Source organism: Scleropages formosus, chromosome 22 (assembly GCF_900964775.1).
Source record: "Scleropages formosus chromosome 22, fSclFor1.1, whole genome shotgun sequence".
NCBI lineage: Eukaryota > Metazoa > Chordata > Actinopteri > Osteoglossiformes > Osteoglossidae > Scleropages > Scleropages formosus.
In genome coordinates, this window is record NC_041827.1 from 2,833,710 (window position 1) to 2,858,826 (window position 25,117).

At 45.0% G+C, this 25,117-nt stretch overlaps 1 protein-coding gene across 12 annotated transcripts in view; it reads right to left on the minus strand.

Moving 5' to 3' along the window:
* Window positions 1-25,117, minus strand: part of LOC108918445 (eukaryotic translation initiation factor 4 gamma 3-like) — a 55,241-nt gene that overhangs the window by 15,625 nt on the left and 14,499 nt on the right. For 2 of the 12 annotated variants that reach the window (XM_029247861.1, XM_029247867.1), the window contains exons 2-16: window positions 24,920-25,019; window positions 23,594-23,701; window positions 20,750-20,842; window positions 19,344-19,376; window positions 16,117-16,137; window positions 13,734-13,916; window positions 13,445-13,556; window positions 12,438-12,541; window positions 9,183-9,308; window positions 6,789-6,939; window positions 3,304-4,038; window positions 2,857-2,945; window positions 2,555-2,777; window positions 1,467-1,591; window positions 216-335 (exon numbers count right to left, since the gene is read on the minus strand). In XM_029247861.1, the coding sequence (XP_029103694.1) occupies window positions 216-335; window positions 1,467-1,591; window positions 2,555-2,777; window positions 2,857-2,945; window positions 3,304-4,038; window positions 6,789-6,939; window positions 9,183-9,308; window positions 12,438-12,541; window positions 13,445-13,556; window positions 13,734-13,916; window positions 16,117-16,137; window positions 19,344-19,376; window positions 20,750-20,842; window positions 23,594-23,701; window positions 24,920-25,019 (2,323 nt within the window). The remainder of the gene's footprint in view (window positions 1-215; window positions 336-1,466; window positions 1,592-2,554; window positions 2,778-2,856; window positions 2,946-3,303; window positions 4,039-6,788; window positions 6,940-9,182; window positions 9,309-12,437; window positions 12,542-13,444; window positions 13,557-13,733; window positions 13,917-16,116; window positions 16,138-19,343; window positions 19,377-20,749; window positions 20,843-23,593; window positions 23,702-24,919; window positions 25,020-25,117) is intronic. The other 10 variants (XM_029247863.1, XM_029247865.1, XM_029247864.1 and 7 more) reach the window with 10 other exon arrangements.

Consider the following 25,117-nt stretch of genomic DNA (forward strand, 5'->3'; position numbering starts at 1 on the left):
TTTTGGGGTGAACTTGGGATGGGCTTTGGACGAAGAAGAATCTACCCCCCAAAAAACAGAGATAAGCTTTTTTTTTTTTTTTTTTTTTTAAATAAAAAATATTGGCCCATTTTCATGACCGAATCTGCGTACGGGTGTGTGACCATATAAGCGTTTGTGTGCGCGTGCGTATAAGAGAGAGAGATGAAGAAATGGGCAGCTTGCAAAGCGCTCACCGGAGCGCCCCTTCCTCCTGACAACTGCCGCCCAAAATCTGCAAACGCAGGTGTGAAGTCAGGACCCCTGGAGATGACCCGTGAGTCCATGGTACGCATGGGAAGCTTGTTTTGGTTAATCTGAGGGAACACGGAAAAGGCCATCAGCGTGCAGTCGGCAACAGCCACGTCCAGCGGGAGCGAGAGGCCAGGCTCCGCCTCCAGCCGCGCTCCACTGGTGAACATTGAGGCATCAGATCAAAGGAAAGCAGAACCTAGCTGACACTCATCGCAATAGAGCTCTTCATGAAAAATATGACACTGATGCAGAGACCAACACTACTGCAATCATTAGTAAGAGAAACTGTGGGGAACAACAAGCAAAACAAAGTCAGAATTATGACAAGTGCAGTTATAAAATGCTGGTGTGCGGACCTTCCCAGTGGTACAGTGATCAATGGCCATGGTCCCTACGGCAGGGACCCAGGTCTGATTTTGTGCCCTGCCAACACTAGCCCCGTGTTTCCCATTGGCACTGAAGAAAGGAAGTGGAATGTGGAGAGGTTCTTTCACCATGCATCACAATCATTCCTCTCCACACTGTGCCTCCTTTTTCACAGCTATGAAGGTGAGAGCCAAACCTGGGGACAACATTTATTCACACGTGCTTCAGCCACCAGAAAAGCCTTGCGTGGAAGGATGTTGAGGCCCCCCAACACCTGAGCGAAAAACAGCACCGAATGGATAGCAGAGCAGGAGTGACACAGAAAAGCACAGAGACAGTTTTGGAGCTCAATCTGAACCACCCTGGTAAGGCTCCAAATTTCCCTTTACATGTATCTGACACTTTCCTCCAGAGACTTACAATTATTTACCCATTTATACAGCTGGGTAAGTTTATTGGAGCAATTTAAGGTAAGGTAACTCAAGGGTGCTACAGCTGGAGGTGGGATTCAAACCTGCAACCTTTGGGGTCCAAAGGCAGCAGCTCTAACCACTACACTACCAGCTGTCCCCATTGAAAGTCTCACAATTCAGTACTAGAACTTTCTAGTATGAAGCAGGCTGTGGTAATTTCTGGCTGAATGGCTATGATTTACATTGTTTTCAGTTCACACCCACCAATCCAACACTGATAAGCATCTTAGCAAAGGCTTTCTGCCAAAGCAATCCGAAGAGCTTTAAGTTCACTCAGAATCTGGCATTAGTGACAGTGGGATTAGAACCTTCAACTGTGTGTGGGATCCAGCAAACAGGAGCACAGGGACCTGCCTTGTCCAGCACCACATCGCTGATAGGGGGGAGTCCTTCGGGCTTCTGCATGCAGGCAGGCATGAACTGGAAGCTCAGCAGGAAGTCTCGGTCATACTGCCTCTTTCCCCCCAACTCGGTGGGCTCTGTGGGAGGAGAGGGAACAGTCAAGTGTATGCAGTATACAGGGGGTATAAGAAGATGGTGTGCATGCACGTACACATACACGTAATGAAGTTGTACCACATCTGATCAACACTTTCACCAAATCTGCATGTATGGGAAGGGCATTCAAAAACAGGATGTTACATTGTAATTTTTTTCCCCTAACCAAAAAGGGGGGGGGGGGGGGGGGGGACTTGAATCATTATGTGAAATATATGAATGATATATAGATGCAATGTTTACACCCATTTCTTAACAACTGAATTAAAAGCCAGAGAGGAAAGTCACATGTCTATTTTGCACAGAGCCATGCACTTTTTTTTGCTGCCGTTTATAATTACTAGTTTTCTTCCAAAGAACTCAGGATTTGGTTACCGCATTCAATGGTACAACAGCAGAGACTGTGTGTTCTTAATCAAAAGCTGACCCCCCCCCCCCATTAAAAAATAAAAAAAAAAAAAAAAAGGAAAAAAAAAAGAAAAGAAAAAAAAAAAAAGTAAAAACTCCCGTCGAAGTGTAGCGACTCCTTTTCCCCCCCCAGAAGTCAGGAGGATCAGGTAGAGGTTACAACAAACCCACCACATTGCTCCTTCTGTAAGGTTACCGGAGGTCATTGATATGTGCAGAGTTACCCTACTGGGACACACTGCAACAGTCAGCCAGGCCACTCTTTATACACACAAGCAGAACACAGGATCACTTCACACGCTGACGAGAGGTAACCGAGCATAATGCACACAATATATGACATGACATAATGCATAGTGCACAGCATAATGGGGTAACTAATTAAGGGCTAAAGTTATTTTTGTTCATTTCATGCAGTTCCATTTCATTTAACAGCTTGTCTCTCTCCTTTTGGAGATCCTGCAAGATACAAATATGCTGGAGGGTAGTGGTTCTCAACCCACATCTAGACTCTTACAGGTGATCCCCACCCCCACCTGGTGTAATCTCCCTCTTCCCTGGGTGGGTCCCGCCACTGTCGCTGCTCTCCGTCTCTGAGCTGTGTACTGCCCCGTTCCCTACTGGCTCGGCCTCCAGCCCCGCATCTCCATTCTCCTCGGGGCTCGGAGGCTCGTCTGGAACCAGTGGGGGCAATGGGCTGCCTCGTTCCGTGGGGGAGGATGAGGCGTCGTCACTGCTGGCCTCCCCCATTGGAGCGTCCTGTGGGCCGAGAGGGTAAGTGATTGTGAAGGAGGTGCCGCAATAATCACACATCCATTTTTTCTTCCTTTACCCCCACCTCTCTCTCCTTCCTTGACACCTCTCCTGACAAACTAATTTCTTTTGGTTTCTTCCAGCTCTTTGGTGCAACAGGAACAGGCTGAGCTACTAGAAAACACAAAAGAAAAATACAGTAAGTGGCTGAGTAACACACACCTTGCTCTGTTCAACAGCAGCACAACACTCTTCAAGCTTTCATTCAATGCTATGCAATAACTTTCTCTACAAACTTCTGTACTGCTGAAACTGTCACTTTGTGTTGCTCTTCTGTATACTACCATGACAGTAGCAAGTAGGCAGTTAGGTATAATGGGAGAGTACATTTTTTCCCCCATACTATCCAGTTTGTGTAAATGGACTTAAGGACAGAATGCTTATACACATGTGTGCAACAGAAAAAAATGGGGTATAAACTAGGTTGTGCAGAGGAGATGCTTGGACTGGTCTGACCAACATGATAAAGTACCTGTACCGGGGACCTTTTTGAAACTGGCTTGTTGTGGTGCTTCCACCTTATCCTCAGAGCCAGCCACTGCCTCCTCCACAGACTCGTGGGGGTCTTCTTGGGTATCGGCCCCTATGGAGGTTCTTCTGACCTCCTCTGTCTCGCCAGAAGCTTCGGCAGGGGGCAGTGGGCTAGGTAAGGCTGCAGGTATAGCAGCGACTGTAGAAACAGCAGGAGCAGCGAGGAGAGGTTGGACATCCAGAGCAAGGCCAGAAGGAGAGAGGAGGGGGCTTTTGTCCACCGTTTCCCTGGAAGATGGCTCCTGAGTGTTTGTATTAGTGCATGGCATCTGGACAGGAGCTGAAGGTGGAGCTGTGGCCTGAGGTGAGGATGGCTGCTGTGAGGCTCCATCAAACAGTGAGCTCAAGTCACGTCCAGGGGTGGAGACAGTGACCTCTCTGTCAGAGAGCCCGTTGACAGCTTTAGGGGGTGGGGTTTGAGAGATGGGGGGCACCTCAGGCCCAGTGCTCTCGGGACGAGAGGGTGGTGGAGTAGCAAGTTTTGCCTTATCCACCTTTGAGGGAATTGTTTCAGGAAGTTCTCCAGCTGCCATCGTGAGGGGAAGCTCTGCTTTCACATAGGGTGTGTGTGTTAACACTGATCCACTTGTATCCCTCTTCTCAACAGGGGAATCCAACTGCCGGAGTCCTGGAGATGCACACTTCAGCAAGGGGGACTCTGGCTTTGGCTTGTCATCTTCATGCAGAGAGGAAGTGAGGAGATGTGTTAGGACGGAATGGAGCAGGGTGTCATAGCAATTAGATACCACTGGAAATACCTAAAGTAAAGCTGCCATTGGGGGTAACTACAACAGGCCTGGTAAGCATTATGCTACAGATTGTGTTTGTTGTGTAGATTGTTCCATCCACTTCCACCTTAGGTGGCTTAAACAGCGATGTCCTTTACAATCCTTTGGAAATACCCATTTCCAGTCATCTGAGTAATAAACACTGGTGTACATAGAAAAGATGATACAGGAGACAACTCTTCAAAATCTGGGGACATGGTGGCAGAGTGGGCAGAAGTGGTGCCTCAGAGCACCTGGGCTGAGTTTTCAGCATTGGGTTCAAATATGGCTCAGACTGTGGAGTTGCATGATCTCATGACTTGGGGAATCTAAACTGTTGGTGTGTGTGTGTAATATAATATATATATATATATATATATATATATATATATATATATATATATATATATATATATATATATGTTACACTGGTCTGCTGTACAAAGATTTACTGACTGTACTGAGCTTCATGTAGTGTTATCTAGCTTTGTATCACCTTTGGACAAAGGTGCCACGTAAATACAGTGACATGAAAGTATTCTTGCACTTTTGAGTTTCTTTTTCTGCAGCTTTGAGATGATTAGATTTTTTTGTCTGTTCTAGCAGTAAATGAATCAGGCTTGGAAGACAAAACACCAATACTGTGTCCTTGATGTGAAAGATAACACAACGTACAATCATGGGTGCAGTAAATGCCACCTAACTAACTGAATTAAGGTGGTCAACTGTTTCAATCCAATGAGGCCTGATTTTTGCCAGTCCAGCACAAAGTATTCTACTACTACCTAAACCCTTACCAGCAAAACTTCAGCTGGCAAAACCAACAGATTCAGGGAAGCGCATTATATGACGCATGCACGAACACGCACGCACGCTGGCTGAAGCCACTTGTCCCAAGCAGGGTCGCAGCGAACAGGAGCCTAACCCGGCAACACAGGGCGTAAGGCTGGAGGGGGAGGGGACACACCCAGGACAGGACGCCAGTCCGTCACAAGGTACCCCAAGCGGGACTTGAACCACAGACCCACCAGAGAGCAGGACCTGGCCAAACCTGGTGCACCACCGCGCCCCCCCCCCCCATTACACAATACTCAAAGGAAATTTCTCAAGAACTCTGGAGAAAGTTTGGAACAGTGATGAATCTACCTAAGAGCAGCTGTTCTGCCAAAACCTCTCTTTGAGCAAGGCACAAAGTCATTAATAACCTCAAAAAGAACCTCGAAACTGCAGTCCTCTCTTGCCTCAGCTGAAGTCCAGTGTTCATAATTCCACAGATAGATTGCAAAAATGGATACATGGAGACTGGCAAAGTAGAACTCAGTGTTCACTTAAATAAGGGGGAGGGGAACACAAAGCTCATTGGGAGAAAAAGGAAAAAAACATCACTATTGCTTACAAAAAAAAAAAAAAAACCAAGACTTTTGGATGAATGTTCTGTGGACTGATGCTGAAATTCTTGGACAAAATAGGTCCCATTACATCTGGCTGAAACCAGTCACGGTATTTCAGAACTGTGGCAGTGTGATGCTCTGGGGGTGTTCTGGTGTCACCCGGACCTGGGTACCTTGCAATCATTTAAACAACCGTCAATTCCTCTTTGTTTCAGAAAATTCTAAGAGCATTTCAGGCTTAGTCCTATTGAGTTAAAACTGAAGCACAGCTGGGTCATGAAGCAAGACCATGATACCCAAAAATACAAGCAACATCAGATTACTTAACTTTTTCAAAGTTACAAAATGGCCTAGTCAATATGCTGACCTGAATTTGACTGAAATTAATCAAAACCCAAAAAGAATCATTCATGCTCAAAAACCTGCAAATGATGGACAGCTAAAGTAGTTCCACACTGACAGGTGGGCCGGAATTCCTCCACACCAATGTAAGACCCTGGTCGACAAGTACAAGGACTATTGAGTTGCAATCATTCCAGTTAAAGGTGGACCAACCACTTACTGACTGTGAAGGGACAAATATTTTTCCACACCTGTGACAGCACATTTCATTGTCTTCCACTCCAAGGAAATAACAGCAATACTAGTTTTACTTCTGTCTGCAACAGAAAACTGAAAAGGAGGTACATTGCTTTGAAGTGAAGGATCTGCCAAATGAATGCAGGTGGTCCCTGACTTATGATGGGTTGACATACAATTTTTTCAACTTTACGATGGTGAGCTGGCGATAGAAATTCAGTAGGAACGGTACTTCGAATTTAGATTTTTTTTTTTTGCGGGCAAACGATATGCAGCGCGATACTCTCATGATGCTGGGAAGTGGCAGTGAGCCGCATCTCTGTCTCCAACACGGTTGTGTTTTGTGCAGCCATAATGTCACAGAAACGCCCATCTGTCTCTCCTGCTATTGGTGGGAAGAAGAAGAGGGCGGCAATTACTCTTGATGAGAAACTCAAGATAATTGCCCAGCATGAAGGCAGCAAGCCCATAATAGCCATCGCACATATGCTAGGCTATGATGTTTGGTAGGTTAGGTGTATTAAATGCATTTTTGACTTACGATGGGTTTCATGGAACGTAACACCATCTTAAGTCGGGGACCACCTGTACATTTAATCCTTTTTGAGCCTGGAGAAAGACAACTGGTCAGTGTGAATCCAGCCTGAGTGCATGTGTGAGGTAAAGCAGAGCATGCTTGGATGTCCAACCTTGAGTGGGCTTGGAGTCAGCAGGTGCCGAGGGGAGCTGTGGAGGGGTCTCCACACTGTACACCATGTGTCCATGGTCCAGGATCTGGCTGCTTGGCTGCTGGGATTTGAGGTAGAAAATGTGAGGATAATGAGGGTGTGGACATAAAAACTGGCAAGGTGGAACATGGAGACATGCACATACACAGACAAATGGAAAGCAGAGGAACAGAAACAAGACAGACAGGGGAGAATGAGGGGGGCAGGGAACACAGCACAGTTGGAAGGAAGGGTAAAAGGAGGTTGTTGGGATACACACACAAGGGGTGGGACCAAGGAAAGAGTTAAAGGGATGAGGGGGAACAAAGAGGGGGAAATAAAAGAAAAAAAAAAGAAAAAAAAAAGGAGAGACAAATTGTTAACACAGAAGGAGAAGACAGGGAGGTAGAGTCACAATGCAGAGAGTGTCCCTTCTACAGAGATCAGACTGGTGACGTCACCAAAACCAGTTAAAACAGCTAAACCGCAAGATAATAATTCTGATAAAGTTTCACTTTTATCATCCTAAAGAAGTGTTTCAGTGTTAACTTAGATTAAGAGATTTCTGTATCTGTGGTAGAATGCCAGAGGTTGGGGGTGGGTAGGTGACTGTTACTTGGACCCCGAGAAGTTTCTCTCTCTTTTCGACTGTGATTGGGAGTTTGTTTTTCTCTCCATTGTTGCCGACAGGCTTACTCTACTGCTAAAGATATGTAAGGTCTGTAATTTTGCATTATCTGCAGTAACCTTGTTTAGTGCTACAATCTTGTCCAGCACTCTGTGCCACTTTGGTGAGAAAAGCGGTCTATAAAAATAAAACAAATTGAACACATATGTCACCATCAAAAAAAAAAAAAAGAGTGGGGAAAAATATGGTGTTTGCTCAATTTTAAGATATTGGTAATAAGTTAAAAACGTAAGGTGAAATGTTAAATCTTTTGTAATTTACTTTAATCCTTTACAATCCCCTTCATGTCCTCTACAGCTTTGTCAATAATTACAAAAACTATGAAGTCCTCTGTAAGTGCCTATAAAAACTACTTAAATACCACACACCAGATGATTTGGAGGAGGCAAGTTTGCTTCTCTGCCTTTATAAGGAATTTGGAGGTTACCCCACGTCCTGAACGCTTTCCACTGCTGCCCACTGTAGGGGGGAACACACTCTTCAACAAGACAACACACAGTCCACTGAGGAAAGCAGGACAAATTTAACCACACACATCTTTTCATTTGTTTCTATACAAGAAGCACCTACTAAAGGGTAAAATTCACAAGGGACACAGTCATGGAGAAAATATGACCAAAAACATGCAAATGATTACACTGAAAGGTTTATGCAGGAAAGAGCAGCACAGAGGTCAAAGACATGGATGTATACGTTTAAAGTTACCATTTCAGACTCCACTCTACATTAATACGATTGTATCCTTGATCAAAATACTTACCCTGAATTCCTACACTAAGTACACCAAGCTGTATAAATGGGTCACTGTTGCAAAAAAAGTTAACGATAACTTGACAGATTATTTTTCTCTCCTTCCAACAGGAACTCAATGTTGATTTAAAAAAAATTTAAAAAAGATTCCAAGAAACGGAAGTAAAATTTGGTATATAACATTTGAACATTTGACCAATTCAAAATATATAAGTGAACTCATGCTATTTAATGCAGGTACACAGAGTGGATCATTTTGAACACAAGCACCAGATATTTGAGATAAGCATTTCATCCTGACTCTTGAATGGATCAGCACTGTGTGTTTAAGTGCAAACCTATACAGATTGTATAGACACAAGTGTCCCAACTGAACTATATTTTCTTGGGCCTGGCCAGCTGCATGGTGAATTGCTTTATGCTGTGGATCAGAACGGTCCAAATGATCTGCTGCAGTCCACTTTTTAGAGGCCAGGCTTACAGAACAGGAAGTCAAGGGACTGCAAAACACAGCTGCCAGCCCAGCTTGGGGGCAGTATCCATCATGCCACCAACAAGAAGTCGATAGATGCAAGAACGATGGGCTGTCTTTGTTCTGCACCCTCTGATTCAGCACAGGCCGCCGTTCCAGAGGAGTCTCCTAGGAACCTAACAAGACCATACTTTTGGCAGAGCGCTGAAAACAGACAAATCTATAAGAAGGCTGTTGCCCTCAGGCCAGCAGAATGGATCGTCACATTACGTTTAAGGATCTAATCCTTGTAAAGAAAGATTAATGCAAACATCAGATTGCATTCTGGGGGAATGTATGTCAGCAAGCACCACAACTACAAGTGTGGTTACACTTCTTATGGGGTTGAATGGCAAGTTGTTACAAGTGGAGATAAGGAAAGAAAGTGAGGTGGTGAGCAGAACTATGGAGTTTACTCAGTGCTCACCTGTGGTGGGGTGGGGGTGGAGGAGGGCCGCACCGCAGGAGGGGTTGGATTCCGGCTTCCGCTCCCTCCTGACATGATCTCCTCCGTGATATCCTTGCCGCCCTGGTTGGGGTCTCGGATTCGAATCTGGGAGGGCAATGATGTGAGAAAGAGAGACTCACTAAAGCATCAGAATTTCCAACAGCCATTTTGGACTAAACAAAAACAAGAGCTACAATTTCTACACTCAACTAATGGACGCTTGGAGTGTCCACTCCACCACACATTTTGTGAAAAAAATCTTCTGGTCTTCAGCAGCATACTCTTTGGACACAATACCATTCATAAGATGACTTGGATGTCACCTGATGGGAAAACCCAAAACCAGACTGGCCACATCATTCTCAACAGGAAGTGGAGGTGCTCCTTACAGGACATATGTGTAATGTGGAACACTGTCGTTGGTAGTGACCACAACTTAATGGTGGTAAATCTGACTCTAAAGCTGAAGGCGGCGAGGATGGGGAACAACAGAAAACAGTTTGATGCTGCTAAGCTAAAAAGACCAGCAGTCAAGAAAGACTTCAGCATTGCTCTGAAGAACTGATTCAGCATCCTCCAAAATGAAGCAGCACTGACCATCAATACTTTCAATAAACCCATGACTGAAGCAGTAAGAGACCGTTACAGGCTACAGAAAGAATGTCAAGTATGAATGGATATCTGCTGACATGTGGATGGCCATAGAGGAGAGGAAGAAGAAACTCCTGGATTGCAAGTCACCCAGGCTAAAGGGGAGGTTAGCAGTGCAGTACAGAGAGAGAGAGAGACGGAAATAAAGATGGCAGTGAGGAAAGACAAAAGGTGGTACACAAAGACTCACCGAAGAAGCGGAGGAAGCCGCCGAACAGAAGGACGCAAAAGTCTACCCGATCATCAAGAAACTATGGAGCAACCATGGACAGAACCAGGATGTCCCATTGAAGGCTGAGGATGGAACACCCATAAGAGAAGAACAAGCTAAGCTAGATAGCTGGAGAGAGCATTTCCAGAGGATCCTGAACCAACCAGACCCAACAGCACCCACTGATATCACTGAGGCAGAAGAAGACCTGGATATAAACATGGCAAACACCATAATCCAGGAGGTCAAGGAAGCCATCTGCAAGCTGAAGAATAGCAAGACTCTAGGAGAGGAGGGTGTGTGTGTCGAGATGCTGAAGGCAGAAAAGCAGGAGAGGCCATGTATTCCCCACCGTATCCTACAAGACATCTGGGACAAGGAAGAAGTCCCTGATGACTGGAGAATGGGCATCACCATCAAACTGCCAAAGAAGGGAGTCCTCAGGGACTACAACAACTGCAGAGACATCACCCTATTGCCTCTTATCAGCAAGGTCTTCAACCACATCATCCTTCAATGTATCACAGCAACAGTGGATGCCATACTATGCCAAGAACAAGCTGGTTTCAGGAAGGGGAGATCCTGCAATGACTATCTTTGTCCTCTGATAGATTCTTGAACAGTCTCGTGAATGGAACAACCCACTCTACATGGTGTTTGTGGACTTTCAAAAAGGCATTTGACGGCCTGCACTGTGCCTTACTTTGGAAGATCCTCCGACACTAGGGCATTCCCCAGAAACTGGTCATCATCCAGTCCATCTATGGGAACATAGAGTGCCGGGTCATCCACAACAAACTAAGAGTCACTCAATGTGAATGCTGGAGTCAAACAGGGCTGTATCCTATCACTGGTGCTGTTCTCCACGGCAATCAACTGGCTTCTGAAAAGTGTCACCCAGGGAAAGTGACAAGGAATGCAATGGACTCTGACCTCAGTCTTGAAGGACTTAGACTATGCGGACAAAGTAGTGCTGCTGTAAAGCAAGCAGGTACCAAGACCTCCAGCAGATGACAGAGAGCCTCAACGAGAAAGCCAGCACCATTGGACTCAAGGTCAACACCAGGAAGACGCAGGTCATGAGAAAGAATGCCACAAATAGTACACCGGTCACAGTGAACAGCAGGCCACTAGATGACGTGGAGGAGTTTGTCTATTTGGGCAGCAAGGTAACAGATGGTAACTGCAACAGAGAAGTTAAGACCAGAATCAACAAGGCCAACCAAGCCTTTGCCATGCTTAAACCATCTGGAGAGCCACCGGCCTTAACGTCACCACAAAGATTAGAATCTTCAAGAGCAACATCCTCAACACCACTCTGATATGGATTAGAGTGCTGGAAGACCACAGTTGCTATTGAGTGAAAACTTGTGGTATTCCAGACCAAGTGCCTGCAACATAATTTCGAGATCTTCTGGCCAAACACCATCTCCAACGAAAACCCCTGGAACAGGACAGGGATGGCCACCATAGCAGAAAAACTTCAAGTGTGCCGATGGAAATGGTTGGGATATATTTGTCGTATACCACCCACCTCTTTACCCAAAACAGCACTACGCTAGATGCCCCGGGGAAGAGAAACTGGGAAGACCCAAAGAGACCTGGCATAGAACTGTCAAAAGGGAGCTGAAGAGTAAAGGGCTGACTCTTGAGATAGCCCCCAGAGCAGAAGCAGACAGAGTAAAGTGGAGGTCCTTTGCCACTGCTTCAAACACCAGATGGAACAGAGAGGACTGAATGAATGAAGTGCAAAATGACAGATCTCAGAGAAAAATTACGAAAAGCGCATCATATCAACAGGAGAGATTTCCAAGCAGATGTGATTTTTGAGCAGTCAATATTTTTTCCATACCATTGTATAAACCAGTATACATTACACAAGTAGCTGTGCACAGACTCTCCCATTATTAAACAAATGGTTAAAAATATAAACCAAACATGTACACATTTATTGAGCACTTATGAGATCAGGGGAAAAGAACGTCAGAAACACGTGAGTTTTGAGACCCCTTTTAAATGTTGAGGTACACAAAGGGGGGGGGGACTTTTCAAGAACTTCCGAAAATTAATAAAATAACTGAAACAATGGAAAATTAACACAAGGTTATCATACATTGCTGAAAAGTCTGTGCCTCATTGGCTCGTGACTTCTACTTCTTTGGGCAAAAGTCTATGTCAAAAATGGGGAAAAAGTACATAATACCATGAGCAGTAGGTCTGGACAGTGAACGTGGGTACAGCTTTTCTAGGGCCGCAGAACCGAAAATCTGGAAACCGGGAACCCATTTACTGAGGTAAACGTATTTTTAAAGGTCTTCATCTTTTACAGCAAGTCCAGAAATGACTGTTCAAAGCAGTGCTGAGACACTTACTGTTTTCTTCTCTCTCTTGGTTGGCAGAGGTTGCTGTGGTGTAGGCACTATGATTGGGGGAGATGGGGGATACACTGTCTGCCCTGTGTAGTACGGGGGTCCCGCTAAACAGAGGCAAAGGAAAAAAGTTAAACTTTTATAATTTAAAATTAAAAAAAATAATAAATTTTAATTGAAGCTCCATGAATGAAGTTCATATTATTTAGTAAATCTTTCAACAGACTAGCAAAACTTAAATCAAGTTAATTCCCCATTTGATTAACACTTCTAACACCCACAAGCAAAACACTGAATTACAAAGAATAATCCAGTATAAAAACAGGAGTTAAACATTTTAACAACTGTCCGCTCCCCACAACATTTCATTCTCACTGATCCGACACATACAAGATTGACAGTTTACAGAAACATAGCAGTAGATTTCATGATGTTTTATTTAAAATAGTGATTATCATATCTTGGGGTCAAATGTTGGAGGTCGTGACAAGGTTCCTGCTCACTTCCTTGTCTACCCCTTGTGCAAATCGTGGTCAGTGAACAACCACCATGTCACGACCTCCAACATTTGACCCCAAGATATGATAATCACTATTTTAAATAAAACATCATGAAATCTACTTTTTGCATGATCTTCATTCCACATTTAAACAACAAAGACGCTGTCAGAGACATGAAAGGCCTTTATGTGCCACCCTGGACAAAGGCAACCCTCAAAGTAAGGGGAAAGTGCATGAGGAACTTGGGTGCTTAAAATGTTAACTGCAAATAATGTTCTTCTAAAACTCAACTACAGGTGTGTCAAACTAACCCTTGGTATGCATTTTAATTGGTGCCTGGTTTACACCTGAACAAACCAACAGTGCAAATGAGAGCTCAGACTGAGGAGACTGAACAGAAAGCAGAACAATCCCTGGGCCTCAGGGACTTGGGTCCATTTGTTTATGCCCTTAGGCAGTGGCCTGGATCCTGGACAGTTTAAGGTCTTTATGTGGCCTGGGAGGACTCACCGTATGGAGTGGGGAACTCCCCAGGACCTGGACTCGGGTAGAATGTGCCAGGCCCAGGAGGCTGCACTGAATACTGTTGCGGGGGTCCCACGTAGGGAGTGCTGTGGCGGTACTGCGTAGGCAGAAGGTTTCGCAGTGACTCAGTGACACATCCAAACACTTAAGCATAACCAAACACAGACCCTGCCCAGTACATAGTAAATGTGACGACAATTCACAACTCATAATCACTACACAACATATCAACCAACACAGAAAAGTGGACTCTCCCACCGGTGTAAAGCCTTACCTGAGGGATATAGTACTGTGCAGCTTGAGGTGAAGGGAAAGGCATTGGTGCCATTGTCATCATGATAGCCTGATTGGACTGGTAAACGGCAGCAGGAGCAGGGGCCTGGGACCCAGGCCGGAGGGAGGGATTATTTCCGGGAAGCGCAGGCCGTGCCGTTTGCATCTGGGTCTGCTGGAAAAACTGAACAATAAAGAATGGAGGACGGTCTGTTTTAACAAGGGAAATTTCTCGGCACGAGGCCCATTTGTTCAAGATACAAACTAAATGGCAGCCGAGACAGAAAATGGTGTGTGTATGCAGTACACGCTACTTCGATCAGACCAGCTTGTTACATCCAACATCCTGGATGTGTACACAAGCTTGCCCATTTAAACTGGCTGCCATCTTGGAGACCAAGAGATGGTACAAGGACCCACTCATTCCAAACTCATGCAAATGAATAGTTCGTCTACTGAGGGCAGAGCAAATATTTCCTGAGCAAACCAATAGGCAGTGGGGGCTGGTACAGATGGGAATAATACATTGGACTATGGCTGTCCCTCTGCTTTGGTTCACAAACAACACAGTATTCAATGGGCTTCCTCAACTGTGCTGCTGTGTTGGGCCTACTCTGTGAACAGGACTCAGGAGTCCTCAGGAGACTGGGGAACTGAGCTTAGCCTCCTGTGCGGAAAGAGGGGAAATATCTAGCAGAAACACACTGCTTGTGAGTCAACGGTAGCTAAAGTAGCTTTTACTCCTTTTCCTGTCTGCTTGTCTCAGTAGATGTACTGTAGTACTGATGTACTGAAGACGTAGTGCTGGTTGTGTAAATGACACCACCGTCCAGAAAAGACACCATTTTACAAGGATACCGGGCCGTCCAAACAACTACCTCATCTAACTGGGTAACTGAAAACTGCTGTGTAATGAGAACCAGGTGCTGTCGAGTGTTTCAGAGACTGATTCTCGCCAGAATTAGAAGTAGGCATGCTGCTAAAGTGTTTCTCAACTTCACACAACAAGGCAGGGAAAAGAGAGACACACACACACACACACACACACACACACACACACACACACACACACACACACACACACACACCTTTACCATTGAATTAAAGTGACAAAAGGGAATGGAAAGCATTTCAAAGAGGTGCAAGAGAAGTAACATGCCATCCGTTTCAAGATGTAGGTGGACGCACACAATGAAGAGCTGGTAGTGTCGTGGGTAGAGCCTTTGGAGCCCTTAACCTAAATTGCTCTAGTAAAATCACCCAGCTCTATAAATGGGTAAATAATCATAGGTGACTGAACACTAAGTTGCTTTGGAGATAAGCATTAGATAAATGAATAACATAAAAAGGAGTGCATTTTTAATGGATGTGAACCCAGATCTACAACACAGAGCTGTTGTGCTGCAACTGAAATGCTCTGTTAGACTTTGTCAGAGTATTTAAAAAGTTATAGTACTGGGAGCACAGCTGCAACAGGACTATGCAGTTTTACACTCTTTACCTTAGTAAATATTGTACTGAAACAGGAAAAAAAATACCAAAGGATAGGGACAAATAAGACTGATAACAGAACCAACCAGCTGGATATGTTTTCATGGCAACTTTTTACCGTGTGTGTGTGTGTGTGTGTGTGTGTGTGTGTGTGTGTGTGTGTGAGAGAGAGAGACAGACAGAGAGGACACATGTAAGAGAGAACAAGAGAAACATCACACCCACTGTCAGCTGATGCAGCACTTGCAGCTGTTTTGGCAGCAAAAGGAAGTAAAGTCAATGCAGGTCATGCAGAAAGGCCTCTGATTATTGCTGCTCTCCATGACTTGTGTAGTTGAGGCATTTGACTGGAGACAGTGGTGCTTAACGCATTACATCTGGAGAGCAGCAGTGCTAACTTCAACAGCTGGGGAAGAAATCCACGTGACTCAACAGGTTACAAACAGTCCTTAACCGGCTGTTTCCAAAGAAGACCCTTTTTCAGAGGCATCTTCATTACAATACAGCACTGTAGATTAAAGTGACACTTGAGAAAATCATAATGCTTGATGGCATTTACAACATTAACAGCAAATTACATAAAAAGCCTGTATATGTAGATAAATATTTTAGGCTGCTTAAATAAGGTAAGAAAATATAACATGCACCAGATATATCAAACAAAAGTAGACATTCAAGAAGATTGCAAGGGTAAGGGGGGGTCAGTCCCCAATTCATGCGGAGGGACATGTGAAACATTTCAAGAAACAAAGAGGAGAAATAAATCCTAAAGAAGTCCAGGAGTCCTGCATCTGAAGAGGATGCTGGGAAAAGGATGACGATGTGATGATGGGAATTGGATGGCAGGGTGGATGCTCAACAGCAGAGTGTTCATGCCATGCAATTAAAATTACCTGAATAGGCCTGAATCCTCCCTTCAATATGGAAGCAGGAAAGAGAGAGAAGCCAATGGGAAACCACACAGATGAGCATGGCAGACCAAGGGGCCAATGGGAAACCAGAGATATGCATGGCTGATAAGGAAGCCAATAGGAAACCACGTGGATGAGTGCGGTAGATAGATGCTGACACACGCACGCACGCACGCACACACAAACATGCACAGCGCCATGACGAATCTCAAATCGATGTATGGCTCAACAAGAGCAATAAAAGGACACTGGTTTGGGTCTGAGCACCAGAACGTGAAAATGTGCTCTTTAGAGCTGCGGTTCTGGTCAAGTCTCAACTAAGACTAGGACTGTGGGAAGGCAGTACACTTGTACCTCAATTTATACATGTGAATGCGAGCAGAGGTGAGTAACTCTGAACAGCAAGTCCATCCCCCACGTCACAATCAACAAAGGCTTAGTATGGATTCATCCCGATTTATTCACGGGTTAGGTACTGTTAAAAGCAACATAAAAAAAAATAGTCTGCAGAATGTCTATTTCAGCTTCATGCTTCCCCCTTGTACATGTCAGACAGTGGTGTGTTCCTCTATAATGCACCACAAAAGAAAGAAAGAGCAGGGTAAAAGTAGAGTCAGTTGAAGTATAATGGAGGGTCACATAGGCAGTGTTATTTAAAAAAAAGTTCCACCCTTTAAAAGACCACAAGAGACAGATGTTTAAGAGAGTGTCATGTCTGTCAGAAGAAAATGTCATAAAAAAACTTGGAAATGTTTGTATCTTCAAAAATGTGAAAATTTGTAACCCGGAGAACAAGCGTACACAGTTTGGGCAGTGAAACCTGGAGCACGGGAACTTCTACTGCTCTCATCTCCAAGGGGGAAGTGTGTCTCCTGAGGAAATAATGCCACAGAATCGCCCTCTCCCCCCGGTGTTCATGCTGTTGAATGTCGGAGCAGAGCGAAAGAGCCGGGTTCCCCGTCGCACTCACACAAAGCATTTCTAAATGGACAGTGATGAACTCCACCCAAAAACAAGTGGATGGAAACCCATGGTACGAACGCTCTCCTCTACCCTAGAGAAGTGAGCCCACATGAGGGCCTGGTCTCACCACAGTGTCCGCAGTCCTGTCTCCGGTCACTGCCTTCCCATCCTCACAATCACAGACAATGACAGACTGCGGAGAATTGGTTCCAGGGTCAATGGCCAGAGCGGAGGGCTTTATGGAGCTCTCACACGTACCGTGAGGACACACACAACCTCTGAAGGCCTGTTTCTAAACTGTACTATTTCATAATAGTGAAGAGAGCTGGTAGTGTAGTGGTTAGACCTGCTGCCTTTGGACCTAAAGGTCACAGGTTTGAATCCCACCTCCAGCTGTAGCAACCTTGAGCAATGTACTTACCCTAAAAATAATTGTAAGCTTAATACTAAGTCACTTTAGAGAGAAGCATCAGGTAAATAAATTAATGCAAATATACTGGCCCTAAACAACTGGTATGTTCATCTTCTATGACCTCAGTGCTACTTTTTAAAAAAAAAAAAAAAAAAAAAAAATCAATACAGTTCACTTTATTACCTTTACTCTTATCTGCATGGAACTTTTAAAAGTAGTTCAAGGTTATCCTGAGAAAAATCTAGGGCTTCAGGAAATACAGTAAAAACTGAGCCCAAGCAAATGCTGTGTGTGTGTGTGTGTGTGTGTGTGTGTGTGTTGATGGCTGCTCCTGAAAACTGATAAATGTTTAGCATTAAAGGCAGCGTTAGATCATTTCGGAGACTATTTCCTTCTACTTCTCCTGACTCGTGCACTGAAATGGGAGCACAGACCTAAGCAGGAGGAGGAGGAAGCATGAGGAGACCTTCAGTACATCAACGAGCACTTGGGTTTCCTCCTCTGTATAACAACTGTACCTTTGGTGACAAAACCCTTTATTGCAAAGCTCAAAAAAGCATTGATAACCTGGTTTGGAAGTTACTAGAAAAATGCTCCTCAGCAAAGTTTACAATCTCCACATTTATGCTTCTCATCAAACAAATGTGGACACCGGAAAGTGGGAGCTGCACAAACAGAAAGAGAATGATGTCATTGGGGCTGCGGAGGACGTGAAAGGACTCGGGAAACAGATTTGACTTGTTGGATCAGAATGTGTCGTTTGTGGCAGCACTGGGAAGCAAGTGAGGGGGGGATGCAAAAACTACACCTCTTTGGCAGAAACAACGGCCCATTGTTTGGCTCCACCAGTGTCACCGACTCGCTTTCTCAGGCTCAGTGATCCCACTGCAACACAAGCCGCACCCCACCAGCGTGAGATGAGCAGCTGGTGGAAAAACCTCCAGCACACCCAACAAGCAGTGCAGTGAAGTCAAGCAGAGTAACGCACTCTCTATGCTACGGGGTGACCAACTGTGTAAAGGAGCTACACCTCACTGCAGCCAAAGTTTAAAAAAAACAATTAAAAAAAAAAAAAAAAGAGAAAAGGAAGCAATCCACTGACTGTACCCTTTCATTAATACACACACACACACACACACACACACACACACACACACACACGGTGGTACAAATTGGCACTGTTAACCCATGTCGTCAATATCACCTCTGTAAAGCACCTTTGGTAAAAAATTATCCATTAAGATGCTACCTAATGTAATATAATGGGTCTCTGCTGACCGAATTCTGTCTCTGTTCTCCACGCCACTGAGGATTGCCTGGAATGCTCTTTTGCACACTGACCCACACTGTCCATCTCAAATACCCTCTTTTAGGGCAAGGAATAAACATTGCACCAAAGCAATTACAGTACTTCTATCACTAGCTGTAGAAGTGTGTGTGTGTGTGTGTGTGGGGGGGCCCACTGGTAAGCTACATACATTTTTAAAAAAGTACCAGTTAAAACTAGGAAACCGATAAACACACAGCAGCCCACACTACAGTGACCGTATGCCAAATGTTAGTATATCCAAAATGCAGATGGAAACAAAATTAAAGACAGACAGGAATAATGTGTGTCACTGCTGATACTACAAACGATATCTAAACTGACTGAAGGAGGTAAATAACCCAATGGTTGAAAAATCTGAACCCAAACACACTACAGAAAACACAGTGCCTTTCAAGCAAAATGAGCAAACACCTCTGTTACACACACACACACACACACACACACACACACACACACACACACACTGCATGAGGGGTTGCATGGAAGGGATGTGTTAGACATTACCTGATGGTGGGTGGGTCGGGGTCCTGTGGCAAACTGAGGAGGGGAGGAGGTTCAGGAGGAAGAGGACAACGGCAGTAGGAGAGCGGGGGCAGGGGGAAAGAGAGAGAGCAAAGCCAGAGGTGAGAGGAGCAGGAGCATCCCTATGTCCCTGACCTCAACCCCAAACTCGTTCTCTTGTATAAAGGTCACCAGCTCTGTAAGGAATGTGTCAGCCATGTGACGGACTGCCATACTCCTGAGCCGTCACTCCTTGCAGAATGTGACCAACATTTCTCCATCCAAAGGGCCCCTGCGCTCCAACCCAGGGAAACATGACCCTATGGATTCCTCAACACAGATGTTCCAACATCAAGAACTTGTCCCCACTAAACCGAAACTCCCCTCAAATATAAACAGTAAAATTGATCAATTCCACCATTATTACACTTAGTAGAGACTGGGTACCTTCCAGGACCTGAACCTACAACCTTCAATTCAATTTATTTTTATAGCGCTCTTCTCACGCAGTGACACAACCTTATGATCACAATTCCAATGCTGTCGTTTTCCCCTTAATTTTTAACTTGCTATAAGGCATTTATATATAATTTAACTGACACTTTTCTCCAAAGCGACTTACAATGTTAAGATAACTACACTTATTACCCATGTATACAGCTGGGTAATTTTTACTAGAGCAATTTTAGGTTGAATACCTTGCTCGTACCTTGTACTTACAGCAGTAGGTGGGATGTGAACCTGCAACCTTCAGATCAAGCGTACACAGCAGCTATCGGCAGCCACCCCAACCCTTCCACCCTCTACACTAACATCTTCTAAGGTGACTTTGTAAACACAAGGGAACGTCAAACGCACTACCCATAGTGAAACAGGTTCTTTTCTGGTCGCGCAGGTAGCGTGGACACCTCCCAGCTCGCATGTTTGACCCCCATTAAGTCTGTGTAAAGTTGGTTTTCCCCGTGTTCATGAGTGTCCTAGTGGTGCACCAATTTCCTCCATCAGTCCAAGGATGTGTTCCAGGGGGACTGGTACCCCTGCATTGCCTGCAGTGTGTGACAATGCGAGTGAGGACACAGCATGACACTGCACTGGTGTAAAAATGGCAAATGACCACAGTGTTCAGTGCTGTACGCCTAGTGCTGCAAGTCGCTTTGGACAAAAGCATCAGCTGAACACTGCACAGTAATCACTGCACGCTTTAAAGAAAAGCAGCTGCTACTTTCATAAATATAAATTTATACCGTTTTGGGTGTCAAGCACTGGAATGTTTCAGAAGTGTGTCTATAATTGACTGTACATCTGCAGATCCGTTTCAGAGGCACAGGAATCCGACAGCAGCCAGGAGCCCCATGAGATCTGAATCAAATCCACTGAATAACATGAGGGTTTGAGGCCAAGGCACTTACCGGACGACTCTGTGCCTGTGCATTCATTGGCTGCGTCTGGGGTGAGTACACCAGAGGGGCGGTACCAGCATTCTGTCCAGTCGAGTATGGAGACTGCAGGGTGTGAAGGTCAGGTGGGATCGGGTAGGGTCAGGCAGGGGCCGGGACAAAGAGAGCGAAGGAATGGAGGAAGAGGTAAGAAGGGGCTGGGAGGAACACCATCTCAACTAAGCACATTTTCCATTTCTCAGCACACCGAGTCAGGCGAGATGGCGAAGACAGCACAGGTATGGTGACCCTCAGGGGAAACAGAGGTACTGAGCACCCACAGCTGGAGCTGAAAAGGATGCTGACAAGGATGAGGGAAGCCTGGGGCATTGAGTAACATTTTCCACAGAGAGTGACATTCTCCTGGGAGAGCTAAGTGCAATGCCATGGATGAAAAGTCACTACCAAAAGACTACATTTCCCATCACTCCCGCAAGAAGCACTGACCCTTCTGAACATGTTCCTAGTTTTTACTGCACCACTCAACTCAAAGCAAAGCAGATGATACTGGTAGTTGCACCTCATGTAAGGGGGGTGCAGAAGGTGGTTGTGAGGGGGAGGGGCTAAACAAATCTGTGCTCGCTGTACAGACTATTAATAGAAGAGAGTACAGCTCCTTGGGGTGACAAAGCAGGCGACAGTTACGGTGGGGAAACCTGAGCACTCGGAGGAAAGAGCTGAGTCACTGTGACAGGACACACCTGCTGCACACTGCGCTATGTGAACGGAGCACAAGTATTTCAGACAAGGTCGCACACGCACTTCAAGATGGACCGAGAGCAACAGGTGAGGTTGAACTGCAGCGGCCAAATTTTGTTGCAAATGGATACCCCACCGCAAAAGTGGGGTGTCCTCCACTGGGCTTTACAGGGGTGCCAACAGCCTTCCGCAGTTATTTGGTAATGTGGTAACAGAAGATGGTTCCCAACAAAGAATGTTTAAAGCTAACGTGTATAGCCCCAAAGTAGCTGGTACAGGTGGTACTGTAGTAGTTAGACCTGCTGCCTTTGGATCCAAAGGTTGCAGGTTTGAATCCCCCCTTCAGTTGTTATACCCTTGAACAAGCTACTTACCCTAAATTGCTCTCATAAAATTACCCAGCTGCATAAATGGGTAAATAATTATAAGTAGCTTAATACAGTAAGTCATTTGGAGTAAAGAGTCAGTTGAATGTAAATGTAATGTAACCAACACACACTGTCTGAAACCGCTTGTCCCGAGCGGGGTTGCGGTGAGCCGGAGCCTAACCCAGCAACAGAGGGCCCAAGTCTGGAGGGGGACACACTCAGGACGGGACACCAGTCTGCTGCAAGGTACCTTAAGCAAGAATCGAACCCCAAACCCGCCATGTACCGGGCCTCGGCCAAACCCAGAGCACCACCGCGCCCCCCCCAACACACACCCTTCATGGCATAAAGCACGAGAGGCAGATGAAACACTCACCAGCAATGCCCACTGTGCCTACACCTCAAAAACACAGTACATCACCACTCAGTATATGGGATACATTTTAAATGTGATACAGGATTTCAAACTATACCTTCAATTAGAGTAAATGAACTGTTAGTTTACTTGTACTTCACACTGTGGACAAAACAACAGCAACACCTAGTTCTGGAGCAACTGGGTGCAACAGGGGTAATCCTTCAGCCATATGGTCAACCGATCACAGCTGAAAGCACAGAGCAGCGTTACGGCTAGACATGTGGTCACACTTGTTAGCTTGCACATATTCCCAGGGTCTTTTTGACACATGAAATGCACACACAGAGGTTTGTGTGTCATATGAAACACTGCAATTTTTCAGTTAAATTCAACAAAGGGAGGACCCAGATTCTCACACAGTACATTGCTTTTCATTTAAAAAAAAAAATCTGGATTCTGAATCCATCACAGGATTGCAATATCAAATTAAGCACACAAATTCTGATATTTTTTCCAACTTGCTTCCCCCCCAGCAGCATAACACTAAATCCCAGAAAACTACCACGTGTGGAACTTGAATTACTAAAATGTTCCCACTTCCTCATTGGTGAAAATAAAATTCAACATTTTATTTCATGGTATCAGTCCTGCAGTGCTCAGTTGTCTGAGAATGACTGAATAAGCAGTTATCTGACAAACTGAAATAACCATATCATATTTTACGGAGCAAAAAAAATAAATTAAAAAAATCTGAAATATTTATATTCGAACTGTTCAGCTAGATATACTGGCTACATTAAAACTAACCTGGTTTAGTTTATTGCAAAGAATGGTCAATTGTTTAACTTGTAAATGTAAAGATGTAAATGTTACAATTTTGTGATTAGAAATTGTTGATTAACGGATGAACTTTTATGCAGCTGTGAGATGCACATACGGTGGAAAGAAACAAACTTGAGTACTTTAGAATCACGCGTCTGCATCCAAGTTTCTTTTTGCTAATGTGATGAACACATTGTATTTTCTAAAGATGTACATCGCTTTGGAGAAAAGTGTCTGCTAAATGAATAAATGCAACTTCTCAGGGTTTACAATTCCTATGAGGGCTATTTTTTCCCCAGGAACACTGTCTCAAGCGTCAACAATATGCATATTAAAAACACACACACACACACACACACAAAGCTCTGCATGCAACTATGAGAACTGTAGGACAGAGAAAGTGCTGATCAGAGATCCACACATTAAAAAAAAAAAAAAAAAAAAAAAAAAAAAAAAAAAAAAAAGTAATTCAATGACTGGCAGCAAGGCACAACCAACTCATCCCCCTCCGCCCCAGCAACCACTAAAGTCCTTAGAGTTGTGACTGAGTAGTGCTGTGGATGCTCATACCTGAGTGAGGCCTGGGGAGGAGGCGTGGCCAGGCGGGGTGCCTGCCAGATTTGGGTGTCCCTTGGTGAGGTCATGTGCAGCATATGGAGGACCAGTGTGTCTCGGTACCTGAGTCACATGGAGAGAAGGTACAAAACAAAAAGTAGATGTCAAGAACATACTGTGCTATTAAAGTAAGCAAAGTGACCATAGGATTAGAACCAGTGGTGCATTAGAGGACACACGTGTATTTCATATGAAATAAAAGGAGAGTGAGCTCCTTCCCTGAACTGCCACCCAAAAGCTGCACATCTAACCCACAATGCCTGTACACCTCTATTTACATTGATTAAGGGCTTCCTGACATTCAGTGTGCTTCCTTTCAGGTTCTGCAGCACACGTGTCCTTGCTGAAAGAGTGACATCGTGGCATAACTGCAGGTGACACTACATAAAAAGGAATGGCTGTATATTGGGCTTCAATAGAGACCACATGTTGGCCTGCTGGCTAGAGCTGTGCTTGGCTAACCCTGGTAGCATGGCTGTATAACTGGACACCGGTGAAGACGTCGTCACATATGGCACGTCACTGAAGATGCACATCATGTGTGGAATCCCTGCTCCATTGCCCGGGTCTCTGGTAGCGGTATTAGAGCTTTTCTGTCCCATTGCAGGAGACGTTGTCTGCATTGTTCAATACGAGGGTTCTGGCTACTAAACGATGACGATTTTTGAATGAAACATACATCTGATGCAGGCAAACTGATGTGAGGAAACCTTTGACTACCCTTACCATAGTGGGACTCTCATTTGTGTCATTCATTCAAATCCCCTCCCTTTTCCTTATACACACAGCTAATGATTGGGGGAGTGGGGTGCGTTAGCCCACTAACGGGGGATTACAGGCAGGATCCGGAATTGTATGGGGGCAGGGGGGAAGGGATGCTCAGACTCCACATGAAGCCCCAATCCAAATCCGTCAATCCACAATCCAGAAAGGGGGATTTAACTTTCCTGGGTTCTGGCCTAATGCTGCAAATTGTGTTTCCCCCCCCCCCCCCTCCTTTTTTGGTCAGGTGCACATTGGAGTTATAATCTACCACTCAGTTTACTGGGGCAGTTTGACACTCAACGTGTCTATCATTCAATCCAAATACAAATTTAAGGCGACCAGTACCCACTGGCACCCAGGGTGGCATGAATGCAACTATCGTCACGGAATACGGACAAATTCTTCAGCCAAACACCTAAATCTGACGGATGTTGCTCTCAACTTTTTTCACTTCTGAATACAAGCATGCTGTCAAAGACATAAGACACCCCAAGTCTGGAGACACTGAGCACTCACACTGTAGACGGCGGCGACAGCGGGCTGTGCAGGGAAGATCCGCTCCTCCAGGGCCGGCTGGATGCGGGCGATCCTTGAGTGTGGGGCGTTAAGGAAAAGTCTGGTGGCGCATCAGCTTAAGGTCAAAACATCTGAACAGGAATGTGGGCAGACAGGCAAAAACACATGCATTGAGCTGGGTATTCCAGCACATTCATA